Source organism: Apodemus sylvaticus, chromosome 6, assembly GCF_947179515.1.
Source record: "Apodemus sylvaticus chromosome 6, mApoSyl1.1, whole genome shotgun sequence".
In the NCBI taxonomy this organism is placed as follows: Eukaryota; Metazoa; Chordata; class Mammalia; order Rodentia; family Muridae; genus Apodemus; species Apodemus sylvaticus.
Genome location: NC_067477.1, coordinates 46,512,190 through 46,537,152, shown reverse-complemented (window position 1 = coordinate 46,537,152; position 24,963 = coordinate 46,512,190). Strand labels below are relative to the sequence as shown.

The window sequence follows — 24,963 nt, the reverse complement described above, 5'->3', positions numbered from 1 at the left end:
AGAGAAGGGTGTCCTGCGAAGGCCGAAACCCAGGTGAGTGTGGATCCGAGGGTCACAATGGAGAAGAACTGTCCAAGAAGGGAGAGCAGGGAAAGAGGGTCTGATGCCCTCAGATGTCTTAGGAGTACTGAGAAGGATCCGTGGCCAGCATTGGGTCTGTTAAGGGTGGCCTAGCTGGCCACTACATGGAAGAGTTGTGGCTGCCAACTTAGAGAGCGGACGAGTTAGTGTAATAAGGAAGTCAAGACAAGGAACACATGACAGAAGTTTGGGCTCGGTGCCGGGGATGGAGCTCGGTTGGTAGAATGCTCACTTACCGTGCACGAAGTTCCAGCTTCCATCCCCAGCACGGCAGAAACGGGTGACCCTAGGAATCCTAGCACCTATAATTCCAGCACCTCGAAGGTAAAATCAGGGGGGGCAGGAATTCCTCAGTTGCATAGCAAGTTCAACACCAACCTGGGATACGTGAGACTCTGTCTCAAAACAGACAAACAAACAAATAAACAAACAACCCAAACCCAAAACAAAACAGAAAACTAAAAACAACAACAACAAAACCAAGAAAAAAAAAACAGTTTTAGGCTTGTTGGAGAGAGAGCAAAATGGTAGCTAGAGCCGGCATGGGCCCGACATTTCAGCTCACTCTGAGATAAAGATGTGAACTTGGGTTTTTAAAATCAGACACTTCTGAATTTCAGGCTCTCTAAGGCAAGTGAACTCAGGCTGGGCTGTGGGAGGCACTGAGGCCTTTGCTAAATGCTGCAGTGGTTCCCACCGTGCGCTCTTCCCCTACTCTTGGATTCAGCTGGTTCTGGCCAGCATTCATAGGCCATCTAGGTGTGTGTTAGGACATCCTCGTGGATGACAGATGTGTGTTAATATATATTAGATTAATGACCTGGTGATTATTACTACACTATTTGGACAGCTTTTCCTGTTTCCATCTGTCTGTTGTCTCAATAATAAATTGTGTGTAAAATTGTCCAAACTGGTTTAGGGAGCTAGTCCCCAAAGTGAGGTGTATGAACCCATGTATCAGAATCTCTGTGAGACAAAACCCAGAAACTTGCACTTGAACACCAAATAATATGCCAGTTTTCTGGAGTGAGGACCCCTCTTTGAAATCACAGGCAGCTCAGGGAGGCCTGGAACTTTGGACCTCTGAAGTCTGCTCAGAGGCACCAGGGTTGGCCCCAGGAGGAGCTCAGGTTCACACACCTTGGCTTTCACCGGAGCTTGTTCCAGTTTGATTTGATGATAAGACGTAGATTAAGAGGTGGTGGTAAAGGGTTTTATATCTGTATCAAAAAATATCATAGTACTTTGGCTCAGTTAATCCGTTGATATTTATTGAGCAGCCCAGGTCTGTCAGACTCTGGGCGTTGTGTCTGTGTGGTAGACTCAGGTGCTCACTCCCACAGCCAGGAGCTATATTCCTGGGAGGGTGGAAAGGGCTAAGTGTAAAATCAAGGTTGTTTACCCAAGGGCGTGGCTCACTTCTGTGTCAGCACAAACTTTCGAGTGTCACATAAGGCTCAATGTAGAAATCACTGGCTGTTTAATTTCTTATCAAACTAGGTGCTCAAACCTCTATACTGGTTGTGGAAATAGCAACATGGCCCCTCTCCCCTCCCCCAGCCATTTAACTGCTCCCAGCACACACGAAAAGCACCGTGCCTCACAGGTATAAAGGGAAACCGTTGGGTTGGTCTAGGTTTGATTTCTGGAAGCTACATGTCACCTCACAGTTATCTGTACCTTTAGCTCCAGGCACTCTGATGCCTATTTCTGGCTTCTGGGACACTAGGCATGCACATGATACACAGAGATACAGGCACGCAAAAGACCAGAATACAAAAATAAAAAGCAAAAAAACCCAAAACCAAATCAGGAAGTAAAATGAGACATGGTAGTAGACATTAGTGCCTGTAGCTAGTAAGGAGATGCAACTGTCTAATCAAACAACCCCAGGACTTAAAACTTTATTAAGGTCTAATATGTCATAATATTCACGGGCTGTTGGAGCTCTTACGTAGCATACCCCCGGTCCTGGGTTCTCTCCCCAGCATTAAAAAAAAAAAAAAAAAGTTAAAGATAGCTGAGTGTGGTGCTGAATGCCTTTAATCCTAGCACTGGGGAAACACAGTCAGGCAGGTCTCTAGGTCAGTTCAAGGCCAGCCTAGTCTGCATAAGAAGTTCCAGGCCAGTCCAAACCATACAGTGAGACCCTGGTCTCACTACCCCAAACAAAAGCAAAGAGTTAAAAACAAAGACTGACATACTTAAGTCATTTGTTTGAAATGATGAACTAGATATTCATAGAGTCGGGCAGACCATCATCACTTCGGATTTTCGATCTGGTTCAGCACTGTACCCTCAGACACGTCCTGTTTGGGCATGTCATATAAGTGAATCGTACAATTTGTTATATTCTCCTGACTGGTTTCTTTCACTTGACGTTCGGTTTTCCATATAACCACTAATGTTTACTTGCATAGACTAGGCATGGTTCATACCAGGAACTCATAGACTGCTCTGCGAAGGACCAGATGTTAATATTCTAATCTTTACTACAAAGTCTCTGATAACTGTCTGTGGTGTTGCCTTAGCATGAAAGCAGCTTCTGGCAACATGGAAAAGGAGATAGCTCAGTGGTTAAGAGCACTGACTGCTCTTCTGAAGGTCCTGAGTTCAAATCCCAGCAACCATATGGTGACTCACAACCATCCGTAATGAGATCTGACGCCCTCTTCTGGTGTGTCTGAAGACAGCTACAGTACACTTAAATATAATAATAAATAAATAAATCTTTGAAAAATATGAGTCTGTGATCAAATAAAACTTTATTTATAAAACTAGGCAACAGATCCTATAAGGCCAATTTATTGTAATTTCCAGACTCTAGGTCAGTAGAGTAAAGCCTTGTAATGACTGAAGTGGGTATCATTGCCCCATTTTACTGTTGGGAAGACATCTGGAGACCAGCGTGCCTCTGTCTCCCCCAAGTGCACAACTATGGGATCATAACAGGGTCACATGGAAGTAGTGTGACTCTAAACCTGGTCTCAACAATGATAATAGATTAAGATGAGCTGTAACTTATGAGCAAATGTGGAACGTCTCCTGACTCTCTGACAGGAAATAAAAACTTGGTTGCCTTGGCTTTCCTCTAAGATAGAGCCATGGGGCCAAGATCTGAATGTGGCTAGTCTTAGAGATGGGGTCAGGAGCTAGGACTTCCTCAAGGCTTGCGAAGAAGGGTCCAGAAGGAAAGAAGCCAGATGTGTCTGGGCTGAGACTGGAGTGGTAGTCTAGGGTAGGACTGGAGGGACGCTGAGCCGACCTGTCTGACCATAGAGACATCCTGCCCGAGCTTATGGGACACCAGACAGGCGAGCTGGAGTGCTGACGGACAGTGTAGAGAAAGAGGTAGGTGCCAGATCTCCTGAGGTGCTGTGGAGACAAAGTCTGATGCTGGCCTCCACAGGCCAGGGCTGCTTTTCCACAGGGGCGAATTAGATTCTGTGGGGGATGATGTGAAGCAGGAGTCTGAGGTGGAGCTGTGTCTGCACAGGCGCACCGGAGTCTGTTTGTCAGCATTACTTTTCTGACTCGCCTTACTAGGTTAGTAAGGCAGGACTCAGCCCCAGAAGTATCTGTTTGCCTTTCTCAGTTGCTTGCATATAGCTGGTTGCAAGAAACTGTTATTTTTCCACTTTGTTGTTAAGCAACAGGCCTTCCCCTGTTTATCCTTGCAGAGTTTTAGGGTTTTCTTCTCTGGGTTATATGTGCTGTGCTTTGATTTCCCTCAACTCGCTTCTTTATTTATTCCTGTTTGTTATCATCTCCATGAGAAACAGCAGGCAAGGCAGACTTGGCCGGCTGATGCCCTCTGCGTTGGATAACAGGTTATGATTCTTCTGGATGTCTGTTGGAACACGTGGCTGAAATGTGTTGTTCAAACCTGATTATCTTTGCGTGAGAGGTCCAGCTCAGGATAAGCTGGGAATATTATTTTAAAGTGTCATGGCTGGGCCTCATTAGCCCGTGCCCGTGCCTTCATAAGAAATACTTACCTGCTCTCTGCCCTGGTTCCTGGCTCAGAGCTCCTAAGGCCCTTGCAGCTTTCTAAGTCTATCAGGGGCACTGTGCTCTACTGTTTGGTGTTTTGGCCCTGTTTTTCATCAGAGCTCTCAAAAACCTTATCCAGGAACATTTTTTTAAAAAAATTTGTGTGTGTGTGTGTGTGTGTGTGTGTTCACGCGCACACACACACACACACACACACACACACACACACACACACACACCACACACACAAAGGTCAGAAAATAACTTGTTCCGGTTCGTTCTCTCCTACCATATGAGACCCAAGGGTCCAACTCAGCTCATCAGACTGGTGGCAGCTCAAGGAACTATCTCTCTAGCCTACATCTTTTGTTTTAATAAAGTGATTTTTGATAGACTCAGGGAGAGAGAGAGAGAGAGAGAGAGAGAGAGAGAGAGAGAGAGAGAGAGAGAGAGACTGAGATTGTGTTATACTTTATGCCCATGTCATGAAGTCACCAGTCACCATAAAAATTCCTGGGGAGGTTTGGAGCCCTTCTGGCCTGGGTGTACATTTGGACCCTGGAAGGGAGCATACCCCAGGGCTTATTTGAAGGGAAAAAAAAAGAATTAGGAAGCACACAGGGTTAGGATAACTTGACAAAAAGACCCTTATACAATGACAAGTCTGTTCTTGATCGCAATAGTGACTGTCTGTCTGTCACTCAGCAAATGTTTTGAGCATATCTTCAACATGTGGAGCTCTGGAAAGGAAAACCCAAACACAGGAAAGTATATTTAACGGTACAGGTTTACACAGAGCAGGAGAGACACCTCAAAGCTTAAGGTGTAGTTCATAACTCCAGTAAGTGGGCAGCAGGGTGTAATTTGAATAGCCAGAAACAGCGTTGGGCTTTATCCTTTAAAATGCACACACACACATATGTAGGATCACAGAAGCACACTGTTTTATAACTTGTTTTTTATGTATATTTGTATCGTAAAATATTTCTTATTTATTTTTGAAACAGAATCCCATGTGTCTCAGGCTGGCATTAAACCCCATAGGTAGCTGAGGATAACCTTGAGCTTCTGATCATCTTGCCTTCCTCCCCTTGCTAGGATTTTAAGTGTGCAAAACCACATCTAGTTTATGCAGGGCTGGGGCTCTGAGCATACTAGACAAGCATCCAACTTCAGCCTCAGACCGACTTGTTCTTCTTCCCTGAAGCAAACATCCTCAGTAGCACCTACACGTCAGTGCTATTCTTTCTATTGGGTATATGTGTCTATCGTCCTTTCCGTGTTTGGAAGGTTATAATTTGAAATTTCTTCTTACCATATGACTTTCCCAGTTTGTCGGCTTGAGCTGTCATCCTGATACAGCTCAGAGTTACTAGAGGGTGACCGGCCTGTGAGCAGTTTTGTGGGGCCCATTTTCCCGATTGTAGATTTATGTCGGAGGACCCAACCCACTGTGGGCAGAACCATCCCTAGACAGGAGATCTTGTCTTGTATAAGAAAGCTAGCTGAGCAGACGCCAAGAGAAAGCCAAGAAGCAGTCACCTTCTGTAGTTTTTATCTTTGCTCCGCCTTAAGTTCCTGCCTTGACTTCCGTTAGGGATAGACTATGACCTGGAAATAGAAGATGAAATAAGAAATGTTGTTTTCTTCCCCAAGCTGCTTTTGGCCATAGTGTTTATCACTGTTACAGGAGACAAGAACTAAACTAGCTCAGTGCCTAAATCTTTGCCTTTTTAATTATTGGTATAAGAAAAGGAACTTCATCTGCATTAATTGAATCAGCACTCATTGATTGCCTGAATACTGGCTGAGTGCCTCCTGCCTACTCAGTGCTACTGTAGGAACCGGGAACCCAGTAAACAGCTCAGATGAGCTCTTCCCTCTGGAGTTCCTGTTGGATCTCTGTAAGTTCAAGGCCAGCCTCTACCTAGTGAGTTCCAGGACAGCCACGACTTTATAACAGAAAGACCCTGTCTCAAAAGCAGGTGGGATTTTTGAAGAGTAAAGTTAATTTTTAAGTTTTACATTTTTGATTTCTACTTTTGTTGTTTTGAAACCTTTGTGATTTCAGATTGTACTGGCTGGGTTTGTGTGTCAACATGACACAAGCCAGAGTCATCAAAGAAAGGAGCCTTAGTTGAGGAAATGTCTCCATGAGATCCAGCTCTAAGGCATTTTCTCAATTAGTGCCCAATAGGGGAGGTGGTGCCATCCCTGGACTGGTGGTCCTGGGTGCTATACGAAAGCAGGCTGAACAAGCCACGAACAAGCCAGCAAGCAGCACTCCACAGCCTCTCATCAGCTCCTGCCTCCTTGAGGTTCCAGGCCTGCTTGAGTTCCTGTCCTGTCCTGACTTTCTTTGCTGATGAATTGTGATGCAGAAACAGGAGCTGAATACACACACTCCTTCCCAGCTTGTTTTGGTCAAGGTGTTTCATCACAGCAATAGAAACCCTGACTGAGACATAGATCTTAAAAAAAAAAAAAAAACCAAAAAACTTATTTTTAACTTGTGTGTGTGTGTGTCTGTGTAAATGAGTTCAGGTGCCTGTGGAGGCCAGAGGTGTTAGATTTCCTGGGAGCTAGAGTTTCAGGCAATTGTGAGCAATCTCATTATACAATCTCATTGTAGGTGCTGAGAACCAAACTCAGGCCCTCTGCAAGTATTGAGGAATACTTCTAATGGCCCACATGTGCACACAGACATGCACACATACACCCACATGTACAATCAATCATATCCCAGCCCACCACACATATGTGCATGTATATAAAAAGTAGCTTAGAGAAACATTATTAGTGGAGAATGCTAGCCTAGGAACGTATAACTTATCCAGTAAGGAATTTTGAAATGATGGACAGATTTTAATGAAGGGAATGAAAAATCCAAGTCCTGCGTCTGGCACTGGATGCGGTAGGCCGTTCAATTGAATTGATGATCAATTGCTCCAGGAGATGTGGCACTTCTGTCCTCGTGGTTCTTGGCTGAAGAGGAGGACAGTTGTGTCGTGCCTTGACCTTGGGGCACTGCTTTTGAACCTACCGTGAAGAAGACTCCCTATATTAGCATCTCAGGTGGACTTCTGCAAGACGTTGGGACCTTTCTGAGACCCAGGAGCCACGGCAGATCTGAAATGAGCTTCAGTTCAATCCCCTCCCAGCTGAGGGGGATGCTGTTGCCAGCTCTCAGAAGGCAGACTGAATTGGAGCAGACCTTTGGGTGATGTGCATTTTCATGCTAATGCTACCAAGAGAAAACTCTTTGCCTCCCTTTTCATCGGCCAAGTAGTTTTGAAGAGTGATAATGACGGATGCCTACATTAATGTTGACGTGAGCCACATATGTTCCCTCATTCGTCTCCAAAATCAAGTCCCATTTCTTAGCATTTTCACTGAAACTCACCATTGTATTACGTCATTTCTAATAGTCCTTTCATTTCTTCTCCCCTCCCCCCGACCCGGCCATCTGCTCTTTAAAAGGTCCTATTCTCTAGATGCTGTTCTAAGAAGGTTTTTATTAAGTTGAGGTAAGCACGTGGCTCTTAATTATTGGTCCCTCCATGGGTCAGCCCCTAAAAGAACAAAAGGTTACTAAGTCTCCTGGCTCCGGGTGAGCTGCCTGACTCTAGTTCCTGCAGAATTAACTGTCCTCCTGGGGGCAAGGCAGAATGAAAACCTGTGAAATCTGGGGGTAGGGATCTCCGAGGCACGGAACATCTGCAGAGGTGTTCTGTGTACCTGCGATGGCTTTGAGTAAAGCCATCTTTGTGTTTGAAGGGCTCTGATTTCCCCGTTAAAGAGAGTTGTTCTCTTGTTTGGACAGTAAGTTTTGAAAAGCCTCAGAGGGCTTTCCAAGCCTTTCTCTGGAGGCTCCTTTGTGCGTTGCTTCTCTGTGGAGGGGGTTGCCCCGTGGGGTCGCGCTGACTGCTCCTTTTCCTACCAGCCCCCCCTCCCTCCCCCGTTTCTGTTGGAGTTGAAACAAATCAGGCCAGCGATAACCAGGTTTCTTTCTAACAGTTTGACTGTTTTACTTCATGTTTGTGCTTCTCGGTCAGAGGTTACTCTTTGCTGAACTTTCGATTAGACAAGCTGCTCTGATTTCACCCGTCGAATGAAAACCCTCATTTTGGTGTCTGTTTTCCCACCCTGGGAAAGCTCAGAGACCCCAGGGTACTCAGTCTCAAGACTTGTTTTGTCTAGTGTTAACTGAACATGAAATAAAAGCTCCTCTTTTCGGAGTGGAGATCAAATGACTGAGATTTACAGATGAACCCAGAGCACTAACACTCCAGAGGCTGGGGATGCACTTGCGGAACCTGGTTTTGTGCCACGTCCCACCACCAAAGTTATTTAATGTGCATCTCCTTCTTCCTCTGTCCCTGCGACTTCCCTGGAGTGAGGCAGCATCTTTCTGGATGTGGTAATATTCTTGCAAGGGCATTCCTTTTCCATACATTATCTCCTGAATAGGAGACTCTGTTGGTCCCCTGGGGATAAGCAAGAAGGTTGATAGTTGTTGTCCTTGTTTTTTAAATTTTAGTTTGAACTTCTATTTTATAGTTAAGGAGGACAGATCTCTTCTTGCTTGGTAAATGTACATTGTATACATGTATCTTGTATATTGGATTCATTAAAATTTGTCCCAACCCCCGCTGAGAAATAAAATTAGCTCTTCTGCGAGTTTGCAGTACTTATTTAAAGTTATTTATCAGCTACTAACTGGGGAGAAAAAGTGCTGAGAGCACATTGTAGAGATCCCAGGAGACTTGGTAAGGGGACTGTAGCCCTTGTAACGCTTCTGTAAAATAAAATTAAAATAAGAAGCATGAACTCCCAACCCCCTGAAGACTTCAGTTGGCTTGTTGGAACCTAGTTTAGTTTAACTAACAATCACTGACCACCCAATGAGGTGTCAGTCGTCGGACTGCAGCTGACTTAAAGCTGTGAGGAGGAGAAAATGGATGTGATGGGGGGAAAAAAAGAAATACATTAAAACTAAGAATATCCGTAATTGGCCATGACACCTGTAGCTTTTTAACTTGGGGGTTATCAACTTAAAGCATTTTAAGGTCCTAAATTTAGTGTCACACTTGTAAGAGTATATTACGGTAGCCCCATTGGAGGTGACTTGGCCCAGGGTAGTGTAATGAAGATAGTAAAAAGTAGAGATATCTAGAATGCTTTGTGCATACATGTTCATGTTCATGTATGTGTGTGTGTGCGTGTGTATGTATGTGTTGTTGTTGAGGCAGAGTCTCTTACTGGCTGCCAGTTAGCTTCAGGGAGCCCCCCTGTCCCTGTCTCTTCATCTCTGGGCTTAAGAGCACCATGCCTGCCTTTTTTTGATAAATGCTAGGGAGCAAATTATGTTTGCAAGGCAAGCACCTTGCTGACTCTCTCCCCAGCCTCAGAGGAGGTTTTGAAGATGGACCTGAGAGGATTTCCCAAGGTGTTAGGTAGGGACTGAGAGATAAAGAGGCGAGCCAGCCAGCCAGCCAGCGGTATAGGAAGAAAATGAGAGTGTGGGCCCTGAGGGTAGGAGATAGCCGTTCTCTGTATTGGATGCTGCCCCGTGATGCCAGGAAATGCAGGCCAAATATGACACTATACGATGCTTTTAGTGAAAAGGGAGCACTGAGATCCTGGCCTCGTGTTGACCCGACAAAGAGCATTCTCAGGGGTATGGTGAGGACCTGACTGGTGTGGGGCCACTTCAGAGTGAAGGAGGAGAGGACCTGGGGACAGCAGACCAATGAAGCAATGTTGACTGGGAGTGGGTGCTAAGGAAGGTCAGTTCTTCTTTCCAGAGGGAGAAGTAACAGTATGTGTTTATCCTGATGGGAATGGCTCAAGACTTAGGGAAGAAGATGATAGGGAATGGAAGAGAGAAAAATGTCCTCCACTAGGTGACAGAGATAGGACCTGGTGAGGGAGAGGAGGGCTAAGGACGATCTGACCAAGGCTGATGCGTGCACTAGGTTAGACTAGAGTGCTCTGGGCGGCTACATGAGACTGCTCGGTGTCCTGGGAAAAAGGAGCTCATGGGCTGGGGCAGTAGCTTGGTTGACAGGATGTTTGCTTAGCATGCCTGAAGTCCTGCATTAAATCCTCAGCACCGTGTAAACCAGCTGTCCATGGTGAGCGAGCCTACGATCCCAGCACTTGGAAGGCAGAGGTGGGAGATCAGGGGTCCAACGCTATTTCCAGCTACCTAGCGAATCTTAGGCTAATCTGGGCTCCTTGAGCGCTATCTCAAAAACAAAAAAACAAAAGCAACCTCCCCCCAAACATAACAAAACAAAACAACCTAGCAATGTTCTGGTTCAATTTCTGTGGCTGTAATAAAATATTCTGGCAAAAAAAAAAAAAGCAACTTAGGGAAGAAAGGGTTTCTTTGGCCTAGTGCTCATTGTTTGAGGAAAGTCAAGTCTGGAGTTCGAGCAGCTAGTCCCACCACATCCACAGTCAGCCACAAAGACAGTAAATGCATCTGTGTTTGCTTCTTTCTCCTGTATCATGTGGGTCAGATCCCCTTCATAAGGAATGTTGCTGCCCAGAGTGGGCTGGGTCTTCCTGCATCAATGAACAGCCAGTATAATGCCCCATGGACATGCTAACCTGATGTAGACGATTCTGCATTAAGATTTTCTCCCCCAAGTGAGTCTTGGTTGTGTTAAGTTGAGAGTTAATACTAGCTAACACAAACAAGAACAAAGCCAGGTCTTAGCAGAGAGTAAGAGTTGGGGAAGAGGCATTGGATGTTTGAAGAAGGGAATGTGAAATTACCATGCATCTGTCCATTAGCGGGAGAGAAGTGACCACTGTCACTGTTGGGCAGCATTGAGGGCACCAATAGATGCTGGTGACACTGATCATTACTGGGGGTGTCTTAGTTACGTTTCTATTGCTGTGACAAAACATAGAGACCAAGTGAGCCTCTGGGCAGATGTGGAAAGGATATACTGGCTCCTGTTGATACCCGCCCGTCAGGTGGAGAGGCTGGGAGAACGGAAGCTCATTGTTCGCACGTGCTCAGCCCATAGAATGGAAGGTCTCTGCTTGGCACTGAGGGGGGCAGGATGCTAAAGGAAGCCTAACAGGTTAGTATGTCCATGGGGCATTATACTGGCTGTTCATTGATGCAGGAAGACCCAGCCCACTCTGGGCAGCAACATTCCTTATGAAGGGGATCTGAACCACATGATACAGGAGAAAGAAGCAAGCATGGATTCTAGCATTCACTCTGCCCCCAGTCCTAACTCCTGCCTGCTTAATGAGAACATGGCTATGTGTTTGCTCCGGGTCAGTCTGTGCCCGGTGTACTAGGTGAATCATTTACCTTTCAAATCAACCTCCAGAGGTGAGTGCTTGTCACTGCCTTGTTACTGTTCAAGGTTGCATAGCCACTCAGTCATAGGGACAGGATTCGAACCTTGGTCTCTATGGTTTATTCAAGATTGGGGCATTTTACATGATAAATTTTTTGATACAGTGTCAATGCTGAACTGCAATAACCTCAGTGAACCTTCTAAGACATTTTCAGATGCCCTGGGGTGATTCAGAGCTGGGGGCTAGGGGTGCTTCTCCTTCTTAACAGTCTGTTGAACAGTACAAAGTTGTGAAATATCTCAATTCTTTTGTTAATAACAAGTATTGAAAACCATCCTTTCTTGTCCGTTTAGTTGGGATGTTAAGAAAAATTATATCACATTATCTACTACTTCTGAAACAGTCTTTGTTTGACCATCTGAAATTTAGTCTGAAACTAAATTAGACCCTGACTGAGTCTGTGGACACGCTTCCTGGGTGAGGGACTTTAGGTGCTTCCGTGGGTTCAGAAGGAGTCTGTAGCTTCTCATGTTGTGACCACTGTTGTCTCTTCTTTCCTAGCCGAGCAGGAGGACACTCAGAAGAAAACCTTTACCTGCTGGATAAACTCACAGTTGGCAAAGGTGAGGTGATGTTAGGCTGTGAAAGCTGTTGCTTCCTCAGTTCCAAAGCTCTCCACCGGGGTGGTCAATGCCCCGATTTCCTGCATCTGAGAGCTTGAGGCCGGAGGGTCAGGGGTTCAAGGCCAGCCTCTGCTGTGTACTGAGTTCAAGGCCAGCTCCGGCTATGTGTGACCCTGTTGATAACAAACAGATAAACCCCAGAGCAAAACAAGACATTGTGATGACCTGGAGAAGGTCACAGAGAAGGTCACGGAGAAGGCCATCAATGTCTTTTCATAAGAGAATGCTCTCACATTGGTGTTCTGGTTTATCTGTCACTTTTTCCTGGAACAAGAAAACGGCACTTGAGAAGGAGCTGGACAACCCTGTAAAAATATTTACAGTGATAACACTTTTCTCCTCGAATGGCATAATAACAACGTGATGTTTGTATTGAGTGATGGGTGTCAGGCACCACCCTAAACTTGTTCTGTGTGACGATGAAGCATGTCTGTGGCATCCGTTGTTTTAAAATCATAGCTTAGTAAGCAGCACACTTTAGAGCACGGTTTATTTTCAACTTAATTTTATTCTTGTTTTACATGTTAGTTTTTGAGGTGAGGTTGTTTTTTCTTCTCTGTTCTGAAACTCCCCGATCTAAGCGATTCACTTGCCTTAGTTTCTGAGTAGCTGAGACTATAGAAGGGCTACTGCCTAGCTCACACGTTCATTCTGTTCTTTTGCTGGGCATCTAGTTCAAGGCTCCTATGTGAAGCAGTTGTCTAGCCATTTAGCTATATCCTTGAATTCCCTATGATTATTTCCTTTAAAAAGTTTTATTTACTTGTATGCACACTCACCCATGCATACAAGTGCCCTTGGAGTCCAGAAAAGGTCCACAGATGCCCTGGGGCTGCAATTTTGAGCAGCCAAACATTAGTGTCGAGAACTGAACTTGGATCCTCGGCAGGAACCGTACTTGCTCTTAAGTGCTAAGCTGTTTCTCCAGCCATACTTCCTTTCTTTGTTTGAGACAAAGACAAGGTCTTAATATATAACTCTGATTGGCTTGGATATTACTGTGTAGACCCAATAGGCCTTGAACTTTTGACCATCCTCCTGCCTCAACCTTCTAGTGCTAGGATTTCAGGTTCGTTTTACTTCACCAGCCTTCTTCGTGATTTCTAAATGATTTGACAGTATTGTTATGTGAGAGAAAGTAGAATTTCTATAGAGAATGCCCATGCCTTGTCCCTGGTCAAATACATGGCAAGGGACAGTGCTGGGCCACAAACGCGGTCTGGACCTAGGGACCTCCAAATGCCACTCCATCCTCTGTCTCAGTGATGCTGAGAAACCTAGACAACCTGAATGTCTGATTAATGATGCTCACCTCTGTCCTCCCTCTCTGCCCGTTCCACACAATGTGTCATTCTGACCAAAGAGAGACACATCCTCAGTAATCTCCCAAGGGTTCACTATGGCCTGATTCCGAGTGTCTGTAACTATATTCTTTATGCACAAGGTTTAGGGCCATAAAAGCTCCAGCCAGAAAGAGCATTGTGTAACTGGGAATAAGCCTTGAGATAAAACAGGCTCGCTGTCTGTCTTGCCTTGCTTTGGAATGTAACTTGTGACTGTATCATTCTCTTAAGATAATACCTGCTGAATCTTAGCTGCTTTTGAAGACACAGAACTCACTTAGGAGGTGCTTAATGGTGTTTTTGGACCCTTGGCAGATTACTGTTCTTCTTTCCCTTGGCAGCACAAGCCTCCCTCAGTTGTATCCGACTTATTCGCAGACATTAAGAAGGGTCACGTCCTCCTGGACCTGTTAGAAGTCCTCTCAGGACAGCAGTTGGTAAGATTGCCAAATGGTAACATGACACTTGATTGGATTTGTTTTTTAAAAAAATGTACTTCCTGTTTCTGAGTAATGCATGTGCTTGAATTTTTAGCCTCGGGATAAAGGATCTAATACATTCCAGTGTAGACTCAACATAGAACATGCCCTGACATTCCTGAAAAACAGATCTGTAAGTACGCGTCAGACCTGCAGATGTCACAGGAGGGACGGGTTCTGTGGGAGGCTGGCTCCCGGTAACCTGGCCTTCTCTGTTTGTAGATCAAGCTAATAAATATCCATGTTGCTGACATCATAGAAGGAAACCCATCCATTATCCTTGGCCTGATTTGGACCATCATACTGCACTTTCATGTGAGTATTTTGGGGATAGGAATATTAATTGTCTAATACACAAGAGATAGAGTGTGACATACGTGTCATTCAGTCCTGAGCTGCTTCTGTAAACAGGACTTGGAATCTCCAACAGGTAGAGAACATATGGCAAAGACTGCTTTTCCAATATGTGTGTGTAATTTACATATATATATATAATGTATGTATGTATAATAATGATATATAATATACAATATATGTGCACATATATGTTATATATATTTGTATATACACATACATATTTATGCACAAACATACACATATAATTTTTATTTGTTTTAAAGACAGGGTTTCATTATGTAGTCCTAGCTAGCCTGGATGTCTCTATGTAGATTAGGCTGCCCAAACTCACAGAAATCACCTGCTTTCATCTCCCAAGTGCTGGGACTGAAGGTTGAGAATGTGAAACTTTGAACAGGCAGGCCTGCGGTTTTCATGGTGGTTCCTTCTGAGCCCTCTCCTTCCCTCCAGAGTTTTGGGTGTGGTTGGAGTCCTTAGAAGGTGGCCCGTTCAGGAATACCTCGGTTTTTCTCTTACTCGTTTTTCTTCATTTGTCCCCACTCCGGTCTTTTGGCACTGTGGACTGACACGGTGTCTCCCTGATATAAAGACTGAAGCATCCAGCCCCTCGAAGGAAGCTGAGCATCCTGGTGTGGTGGCTCGGTGGCTCGCTCCTGTGATCTCGGCTTTGGAAGGCTGCAGCAGGGAGGTTGCTGGGAGCTCAAGGTTTGCCTGAGCTGCCATGTGAGTTTCAGGCCAGACTGGATTGCAGAGTAAGACCCTGTTTGTCTTAGGGTTTCATTGCTGTGAAGAGACACCGTGACCAAGGCAACTCTTATAAGGACAACATTTAATTAGGGCAGGCTTACAGGCTCAGAGGTTCAGTCCATTATCATCATGGTGGGAACCATAGTAGCATATAGGCAGTGCTGGAGCAGTTCACATCTTGGTCCACAAGCAGCAGGAGGGGACTGTCTTCTGCAGGAAGCCAGGAGGAGGTGTCCCACGGGCAGAGCTCAAAGCCCACCCCCACAGTGGCACACTGCCTCTAACAAGGCCACACCTCTTCCAATAAGGCCACACCTCCTCCAATAAGGCCACACCTCCTCCAGTAAGGCCACGCCCCTAATAGTGCTACTCCCCTTGGCCCAAGCATTCAAACCATCCTACTCTCACAGACAAAACAAAAACAGAAGATAAGGAAAGTAGTCCCTGGAATCCCAGGAATTTCTGTGGGACTGAGCATCCCACGCCCTCTCAGGAGGATTTCAGGGCAAGTATGGCGGGCCCACTGGCTAGGAAGGAAAGCTGTTTATTTTTCCTTTGAACTGTGAAGATGTTTCAGGAGGAAGAGAGGAAGGATGTCTGTGGAACGTGTATTTGTTTTCTGCTATGACTAGATCAGATGGAAAACCCTTCCTACTGGTTGACAGCTCTTGGGGATACGCCAAATCTCCAGACTTCTCAGGATGCTTTGACTCTCAAAGTATTTCTTATTGGTTTCATGAATCCCTGTTTGAACTTTAATTAGTGTCCAAATTTCATTTAAACAAAAGAAGGCGTATGGCAGGCCTATGGCCTTTTACTGTTGTTTTCCATTTGTCTGTGAATGACCAGTGTTTGCTGTCCTATCCTGAATTAACCATTACAATGCCAGTCTACAGTGACTCTGTACAGGGAGAGCTTATTATTATTGTTTTAAAAATAACTATATAATTATGTATGTATCAGGGAACAAATGCTTCTTTTAGAAAGACATAGAATATTGCACAACTAACTGATATAAAATTTGGGTATTTTTTCTGGATTGCATGCATGAGTAGCTATAACAAAATAATATGCATGTGGATGGTGAAAACCAAGTGTGGGAGTATAGCTTTCCCTCTGGGAGAGGAGGAAAGTGGAACTGGAGACAGAAAGCAGGACCTAATATGGTAAGATGTTAAAATTGGATAGTTTGGAGCTAGAGAGATGGTTTAGTGGTTAAGAACCTTCTAGAGAACCTGGGTCTTATTCTTGGTGTCCAAATGTTGGTTCCTAATCCCCTGTAAGGTCAGGGACTCAAGGCCCCTTTCTGATCTCTGTGAGCACCAGGCCTGCATGTAGCACACAGACATCCATGCAGGTAAAATGTTCATATGCATACAATAAAATTAAACATGCTGGGATGGTTTTCAGGTGCTTATTCCCACCCCCATATCATCCTAGATTATTTAATTAAATAATTAAAAATTTCATTATAAGTAAGAGAGAATAAAAATATTTGTATTCTACTATTCATGGATAGTCATCTGAGAATAATTTAATATTCAGTCTTTTTGTATACAGCAGGAATTAGTACATAGTCATATATGGGTCCGCATAAGGGGAAAAGGGTGCTTTTTTCTTGGCATTATTCTGTAATGTAGCATAACAACCATTTTCATAGCATTTACATTGCGTTGTATATATAGGGAACCCGGAGATGACTTAATGATGCTAGGGATTTGCATAGTAATATAAGGAACCTGAGCATCTTTCTACAGCTGTCTGTACCTGAAGGCAACCAGTCCGCAGGGATACTAGATGATATCTCTATCTCAACAATATAGGGTCACATTACCATGCTGTTTTAAATTGTTCCAATGAGCTTGTCTCCAAATCAGTGGCTCTCAAGCTTCCTAATGCTGCGACCCTTTAATCCAGTCTCTCATGTTGTGATGACCTCCAACCATAAAATTATTTTGTTGCTACTTCATAACAATAGTCCTGCCACTGTTATGAATCATAGTGCAAATATCTGTGTTTTTTCAATGGTCTTAGGCGACCGCACTAGTCTCCCAAAGGGATCACAACCCACAGGTTGAGATTTATTTATTTATTTATTTATTTATTTATTTATTTATTTATTTATTTATTTATTTATTTATTTATTTATATGTGCATACACTGTAGCTGTCTTCAGACACACCAGAAGAGGGCATCTGATCTCATTACAGATGGTTGTGAGCCACCATGTGGTTGCTGGGATTTGAACTTAGGACCTCTGGAAGGTGGTGTGCTCTTAACTGCTGAGGCCTCTCTCCAGCCCTTATTTATGTTCTAATAGAAGCGTATGGCATTGGTTGTAAAGTATTCTCATTAATGGACAGCCAGAAGGCTCACATTTCTGATTATAGGTAACTTCAATTATATCATTAGGATAAAACCTCTGTGTACAACTGTAGTAATTCACAGGCCAAATCTTTTTTTTTAAAAAAAGATTTATTTAAGCTAGGCAGTGGTGGCGCACGCCTTTAATCTCAGCACTTGGGAGGCAGAGGCAGGTGGATTTCAGAGTTCGAGGCCAGCCTGGTCTACAGAGTGAGTTCCAGGACAGCCAGGACTATACAGAGAAACCCTGTCTCAAAAAACAAAAACAAAAACAAAATTATTTTAAGTATGTGGGTACACTGTTGCAGTCTTCAGACACACCAGAAGAGGGCATTAGATCCCATTACAGGTGGTTGTGGGCCACCATGTGGTCGCTGGGAATTGAACTCAGGACTTCTGGAAGAGCAGTCGGTGCTCTTAACCTTTGAGCCATCTCTACAACTCTTGGTTACACTGTTTTAAGTCAACTTGTTAAGGTCTAAGACACACTGAGAAAGGTATGCAAATTCATGCTTAAAGTGTCGTGAATTTCCATAAATTAAGCATCCCTGTGCAGAGCCCTGCTGGCATCCTGGCCAGTCTCTTTTCCTAAAGGTGCCCACACTCTGGGCCCTGCTAGGAGGAAGCTTAGCTATGAGTGCATTCTCATCAATACCCCCACACTGCCCCTGTGTCCAACTGAATTCACTTATATTCATTGGTTGTGGCGAGGTGTCTGTCACTGCCCTTCCTGTATGCGTAGTCACACTAGTCACTGTTCTGCTTCAGGTACACTCTTGTTTTCTTGGCTGTTTTTAGTTACAGTCTCTGTGAGCCCCCATGAGTCCTGCTTAGTTGATTCTGTGGGCTGTGTTCTCCTGGTGTCCCCAACCGCCCTGGTCTGTACAGTTCTCCCGCCCCCTTTTCTGCGGGGTTTCCCGAGCTCCAAGGGGAGGGACCCGATGGAGATCTCCATTTATTAACCTTTCTCTTATATTTAATAATTTATAAAAGTTTTAAAATGTATTCTGGATAGAAGTCTTTTGTTGGAATGTATAAATTAGAAATAACTTCTCAGACTTTGTAACTTGCCTTTTAATATTTTAGTAGCAGACACATATCATTTTAATGTAGTTTGAATGTATTAATCTTTTACTTTTATGGGACTTACTTCTCACACCTTGATGAGGCATTCCTGCATGAACTGAGGAGACTGAGGCAGGAGGATAATAATTTAAGACCATTCAGGGCTACATCATGAAACCCTGTCTGAAAAAATTAGGAAGAAAATGAAAACGAAACAAATGCAGTGTTCTATGGGACAGGACTATTCTAGAAAGCAATGTGACAAGATATTTTGGGGATATTGGCATGGGACAGGACTTCCTGTTTTTCACCCATGCCAATATGCTGATCTGATTTCTTCAATTATTTTGTAGAACATTCTGACTGTAAACGTATACGATGCTGGGAGCAAGTGAGGCGGCGCACACCTGCTGTCTTAGCATTCAGGAATGAGGAAGTTAATCAGCAGATCAGGGCCATTTTCAGGTCCATAGTAACCCAGCCTGGGTATCCCAGGCTCTGTCTCAAATAAAAATAATTCAAAGAAAAAACATGGTGTTGAGGATTAAACCTACAGTCTCCACCATGCAAGTCCAGAGTGTTACCTCTGAGTCGGACCCCTAGACTTCAACAGAACTTTCTCTTCTGAAGGAGATATTCCATAACTATACTGTACAAAATAGCAGATGCAAATCACTGTAAGCATACAGCATTCCCAGTGCCCCAGGGTCTCGCTACCACTGAACCACACCCCCAGCTCTTCAGGAGGCTTTGAAAACAATGCTGGCTCTGCCATTTTGTGCTCTGTGTCTATCTGATCAGAGCTCGTCAGGTGGTTAGGTTGGTGGTGGCCACATCTTTTGTTCTTGTACTGTTTTCACAGAGTCTCACTGTGTGGCCCAGGCTGATCTTAGGTGATGCTGGGCTTTTGTGATCCTCCTGCCTCATCTTCTTAAGTCCTGGTGCTTCAGTGCACATGGCTTTATCTAGCATATATATTATTACTGATTCTATTCTGTTGATTATAGAGGGAAACACTAAATATTTCTATAGTTATTAATGTATGTTTAAGGTTTTAAATGGATGTTATGTTGTCCAAAATGTTCAGATCAATTTGTGTGTTCATCAGCAAATATGTCAACATGTAGTTTTCATACTTCCACAGTCCCTGGGGAAAACTTTTCACCCGTGTTACACGCTGACCCTATTCTTCTCTGTGTATATTTAGACTTTTAAAACTACTTAGGGGATTGACTTTTCATGTGTTTTTTTTTTTTTTAACTGGGTGTATATGCAAATGTCTTTGTGTGGTTATGCGCATATGTGAGTACAGGTTCTTTCCAAGCTCTGAAGAGGGCTTTGGACTTCTTGGTGCTGAAGTGATAGGTAGTTGGGGCCACTTGGTATGTGTGTTGGGACCAGAATCAGAAATCTCTGCAAGAGTAGTGTGTGCTTGCTTAACTGATGAGCTATTTACCAAGCTCTGGCATTTTATTTTTTAGGTTGTTTACTTTTTTATTTTTCTAATATATATATAATTTATGTGTATGTTTGGGTGTCTATTTGAGTGTACATTACAAGTGTCAGAAAAGGCTACAGGATCCCATTGAGTTGTTAGAGTTACAGGCACTTCTGAGCAATGTGATGTTATTGTACTTCTTCTTTTTCTTCTTCGTCGTCGTCGTCGTCTTCTTCTTCTTTTTCTGCTGCTGCTGTACATTTTATTTTATTTGTGTGTGTGTGTGTGTGTGTGTGTGTGTGTGTGTGTATGAGAGAGAGAGAATTGAGAGGGAAAGGATGTGCATGTGAGATGTGAGTGCAGGTGTGTGCATGGCCCAGGGGTCTCAGATTCCTCTAGAGCTGCAGTTACAGGCCACTGAGATGCTCCGCATGGCCATGGAAACTGGGAGCACAGCTAACGTCCTTTGCAAGAGCAGCACTCACCTCAACTGCCGAGCCATTTCTCTAGCACTTTTCATGCTCTTATTAAAAAAGGTTTATGGGGGCTGGAGAGAGAGCTCAATGTTTAGTATCACTTACTCCTCTTGCAGAGGAGGAGATTCAGTTCCCAGAACCCTAATGGCCATTAGTAACTCCAGCACCGTGAGATCTGACACCCTCTTCTGGATGTTGTGAGCACTACACACATGTAGCACACATACATACATACATACATACATACATACATACAAGCAAAACATTCATGCACATAAATAAGAAAAACAAAAGAGATCTCTTTATTATTAACATGCATCTTGTGTGTATGTGTGTGTGTGTGTGTGTGTGTACACCAGGATATGTATAGGGAGGTAAATAGATTTTAGGGACTTGCTTCTCTTCTCTGTTTTTACTCTGGTTCTGGGAACTGAACTCAGGTTTCCAGACTTGTGTTTTCTTTTCTTTTTTGCTTTTCTTGATAAACCATTTTACTGGCCCATATTTTTCTTGTTCTTAATGGTAATTTTATTTTCTCTCTGGGGGGCTTACCTGCCCTGTACTTGCCTATCCTCTGTTTTCTGGATGTGCCTTTGTTCTCAGTAGGTTTCAATCGGAGGGGCTGCATTCCGGTCCGCAATTCTCTAAAGATGCTTGATGAGGAGGCTCACCTGGCTCTTCTCAGTTAAATCCAGCAGCACTGCTAGCGCTCAGTGGATCTTTCAGAGATGAATGGATGCTTGCCTCTGTGGGATGCCATTCCTGGGTCAGGTGCAAGAGACATCCCTGTCCAGATCCAAGGAAAGCCAAGTTGTAGTCCCAGATGTCAAATGCTGAAGAACTCAGTCGTATTTAGAGCTCATTTCACCCAGAATCCTTTGTCAGTGCTAAAGAACGCTTTTCGGGGGCCTCTCACCCGCCAGTGTGTGCTAACGTGCCTGTGACCAATTGTGCTTTCCACAGATCGAGAAGCTTGCTCAGGCTCTGTCTTGTGATTACAATCAACCTTCACCGGAGGTTGTGCGTGTACCTGACTCGTCTCCTACCTCAAGTCCTCCCACCAAGAAGTACTCCAGAGCGCAAGCCCAAGCGAGATGGCAGTGGTCCGCCAAGAAGGCGCTCCTTCAGTGGGCTCAGGAGCAGTGTGCCGGGTCAGTGGCTTGCTTGCCCGGACGAGACAGCTGTGTGCATCCGTCCACACAACCTCGTGGATGTCCGGCTCTGCCGGTCAGGCTGGTGGACTTCAGCTGATTCTGGTTTGAAAGATGGCAGCTATACTCTGGTTGCTGGGTTTCCATAGTTTATTGCCGTGAGCAGATAAAGCACTATTTAACTTTCCTAACCCCTTTTCTTTTTGAGATGGGGGGGTCTCACTGTGTGGCTCTGGCTACCCACAAACTCACACGCACCTGCCTCTGCTTTGTATATTCTGGGAATAAAAGCACACACCACCATGCCTGGCATTAAATATCTTTTTTAGGCACAGTTCTCCCGTGCATCTAGATGGCGGCTTTGGGGCTAGAGACTTACCTACCTGTGCTAGTTACTTAGTTTGTTGCTGCAGCAAAATACCTGAAAGAGGCAACGTGTGTGCCTCCTTTCGGGTTTCTCTGATCCCATTATGGGAACACACTTCATCATGGAAGGGAAGGGATGTCGGCAGGAGTACAAGGAGAGGCGGTCACAGGAGCATCCGTCACAGGGCATCCGTCACAGGAGCATCTGTCACAGGGCATCCGTCACAGGAGCACCTGTCACAGGAGTATCCGTGACAGGAGCATCTGTGACAGGAGCATCTGTGACAGGGCATCCGCAGTTAGAAACAGAAATTAGCGCTTATCTTGCCTTCTCCTTTTCATTCAGGCCAGAGCCCCAGCCCATGCACTACTCACATTAATCTATCTACTCTGGATAATCCTTGTCTAGAGACTCTATCTGCCATGGTGATTCTTAATCCCATCAAGTTGACAGTCATGATTAACAATCACACCAATATATACTCTTTGAAAGTCAAGACCATGTCTTTTTAAAAATGTAAAAAAAAATTATTATAATTGTCATCGCGCGTGTGACTGCGGCACAAGCATGCCGTGGCCTGCCCGTGGAGGTCAGAGGTCACTGTGTGGAGCTGGTCATCTCCTTCCACCTTTAGGTGGGCTCTGGGGATTGAACTCAGGCTGCCAGACTTGCCGGGCCATGTCACCATCCTGCGACAAGTGTGTGATGAGTGGCGGTGAATTAGCGGCTGACTGATATGCACAGTGTCATGGTGTGCTCTATGTTTACACTTAGAGACAACGGTCTGTATTTCTTGGAAATTCAACTTTATTTTCTGATTGATCCTAAAGAGACTCGAGGAGATGTATTTTTATCTTTTGAAATTTACTTATTTACTATTATTGCGTTTGTTGTGTTTCTTATTGTATGCATGCATGTGGAGGTCAGAGGACAACTTTGTGGATTCTCTCCTTCTACTGTTATGTGGATCCTGAGGATTTAACCCAGGCCACCAGGCTTACCTGTCAAGTTCTTTACCGTCATAGGTAGCCTTTATTTAATTCTTAGAATATGTTTTAGTTACCATTGAATACAGTGGAAGCTGTATATATATTGGATATTTTCTTTAGTTACATTTCAAATGTTTTCCCATATCCAGGTTTCCCCTTTGGAAACTCCCCATCCCATCCCCCCTCCCCCTGCCTCTATGAGGGTGCTTCCGCACCCATCCACCCACTCCTGGCTTCCATCAATGTATATATTTTTTTAACAACAGCCTCTATTACATTCTTTTGCGCAGGTCCGAGTCTGTCAATGTGACAGACTTTAAGTCAAGCTGGAGAAATGGGATGGCTTTTTTGGCTGTCATTCATGCATTGCGACCAGACCTGATTGACATGGACAGCATGAGGCACAGATCCAACAAAGACAATCTGAAAGAGGCCTTCAGGATCGCAGAACATGAGCTGAAGATCCCCAAAATGCTGGAACCGGAAGGTAGGCAGTCTTCTTTCTTTTGAAATCTCTTTGTCCAGCATGAGGTTGAGTTGAAGCTGCACCTGTGCACTTCACACCTGTGCACTTCACACCTGTGCTTCACACCTGTTCACTTCACACCTGTGCGCTTCACACCTGTGCACTTCTCACCTGAGTTAGCATCACAACAGTGTGTTTTCCTGCCAGAAGACTTAGCTCTTACTGAATTTCATGGAATTAGGACTTTGCCATCATGACCTGACTTTTGTCATCGAGGGAGTGAAGTCACAGTCGAATGCAAGCCATGCCTTTCCTGGGAGTGATCTTTCCTGAGCCTTTGTCTTAATTTCCTTCTGGTAGATTCGGTATCGTGCTTTTGGTTCTGTTTGTCCTGAGCTACAGCTCTCCTGTAAGGTTATTTTGGTCTTTTACACTTGTTTACGTGTTTCCCTGTTCCGGATCTCCCCTCCTGTGGTTGAGGAGAGCAGTGATTGCTGTTTCCTGACCTCCTTATGTGGTTGGCCACCTTTGGGTAGTCTTTATACTCAGTCCTTGTGTTTGATTATTGACAAGAAAATTCTGAAACACCAGCTTTAATTTTATAGGGTTATTATCAAAATAATTTCTTTCTGAAGAACACTTTCATATGGATTGCATTGCTTCTCAAGTATTCCAATACGTATTTATTAAAAGAATAATGTTGGCTTGGGAAACAAGCATAGAAGAATCTTTGAGATTGAGCTCAGTCTGGTATATATAGCAAGTTTTGGGCTAGACAGATCTACATAGTGAGGGCCAGTCTTTTTAAAAAAAAGAAGAAGAAGAAGGAAGCAGAGAAAGAAGGAAGGAAGATACTTAAGTGGGGTTAGCAAGAGTGCTCAGTGAATAAAGGTATTTGCTGCCAGGCCTGATGACCTAATCAGTTCTCGTCACTCATATGGTAGGAGAGAACCAACTTTCCCAAGTTGTCCTTTGACCTCCACGTGTGTGCTATGACATGTGCCTCTCACCAGCCGAATAAATACGTACCAAAGATGAAGTTATAAACGTGGTATCTAGGATCAGCGAAAAGTGCACTTAACCAGCTGATGCAGCTTAGCTCTAGCATCCTATGCAGGATGCAGCTTAGCCATAGCATTCTATGCAGGATGCAGCTTAGCCATAGCATTCTATGCAGGATGCAGCTTAGCCATAGCATCCTATGCAGGAGTATAGAATAGATGCTACCCATGCCCGCCTTTCCAAACACACACACCAAGACTTGTTTGTTATAAATTTGACTTCTGTACAGCTCGTGTGGCACATAATTGGCAAGTAATAAAGAGTATGGTATATTTTACTATGAAGTAAAAATAGCCCAAGGTTGCTTTCGTTGAATTTTACCACACTCTTGTTTTAATCTATAGGCTTCAGGTTGCAAATTTTGAGGGTAACAATATGACTATCAGTTGGTAATTTTCTATATGTTAATATGTTAAAGTAGCAGGTTTATCAGAATCCCATTTGCTCTTCAGTGATACAAATTATTTCTTTCCTGAATCAAGTACTAGTGGTTTTTTTTTTTTCAATGTTAATTGCAACATGACAGCTCTAGGCAGGACATATTTTAGTATTTCTTATTAACAATTGCCCCAG

General features: G+C 44.2%; 1 protein-coding gene across 6 annotated transcripts in view; it reads left to right on the top strand.

Annotated features, from left to right (window-relative positions):
* Positions 1-24,963, top strand: part of Syne2 (spectrin repeat containing nuclear envelope protein 2) — a 297,205-nt gene that overhangs the window by 55,655 nt on the left and 216,587 nt on the right. For all 6 annotated transcript variants that reach the window (XM_052185627.1, XM_052185630.1, XM_052185629.1 and 3 more), the window contains exons 3-8: positions 11,965-12,026; positions 13,771-13,866; positions 13,964-14,041; positions 14,131-14,223; positions 21,319-21,506; positions 23,153-23,349. In XM_052185627.1, coding sequence (XP_052041587.1) covers positions 11,965-12,026; positions 13,771-13,866; positions 13,964-14,041; positions 14,131-14,223; positions 21,319-21,506; positions 23,153-23,349 — 714 coding nt within the window. The remainder of the gene's footprint in view (positions 1-11,964; positions 12,027-13,770; positions 13,867-13,963; positions 14,042-14,130; positions 14,224-21,318; positions 21,507-23,152; positions 23,350-24,963) is intronic.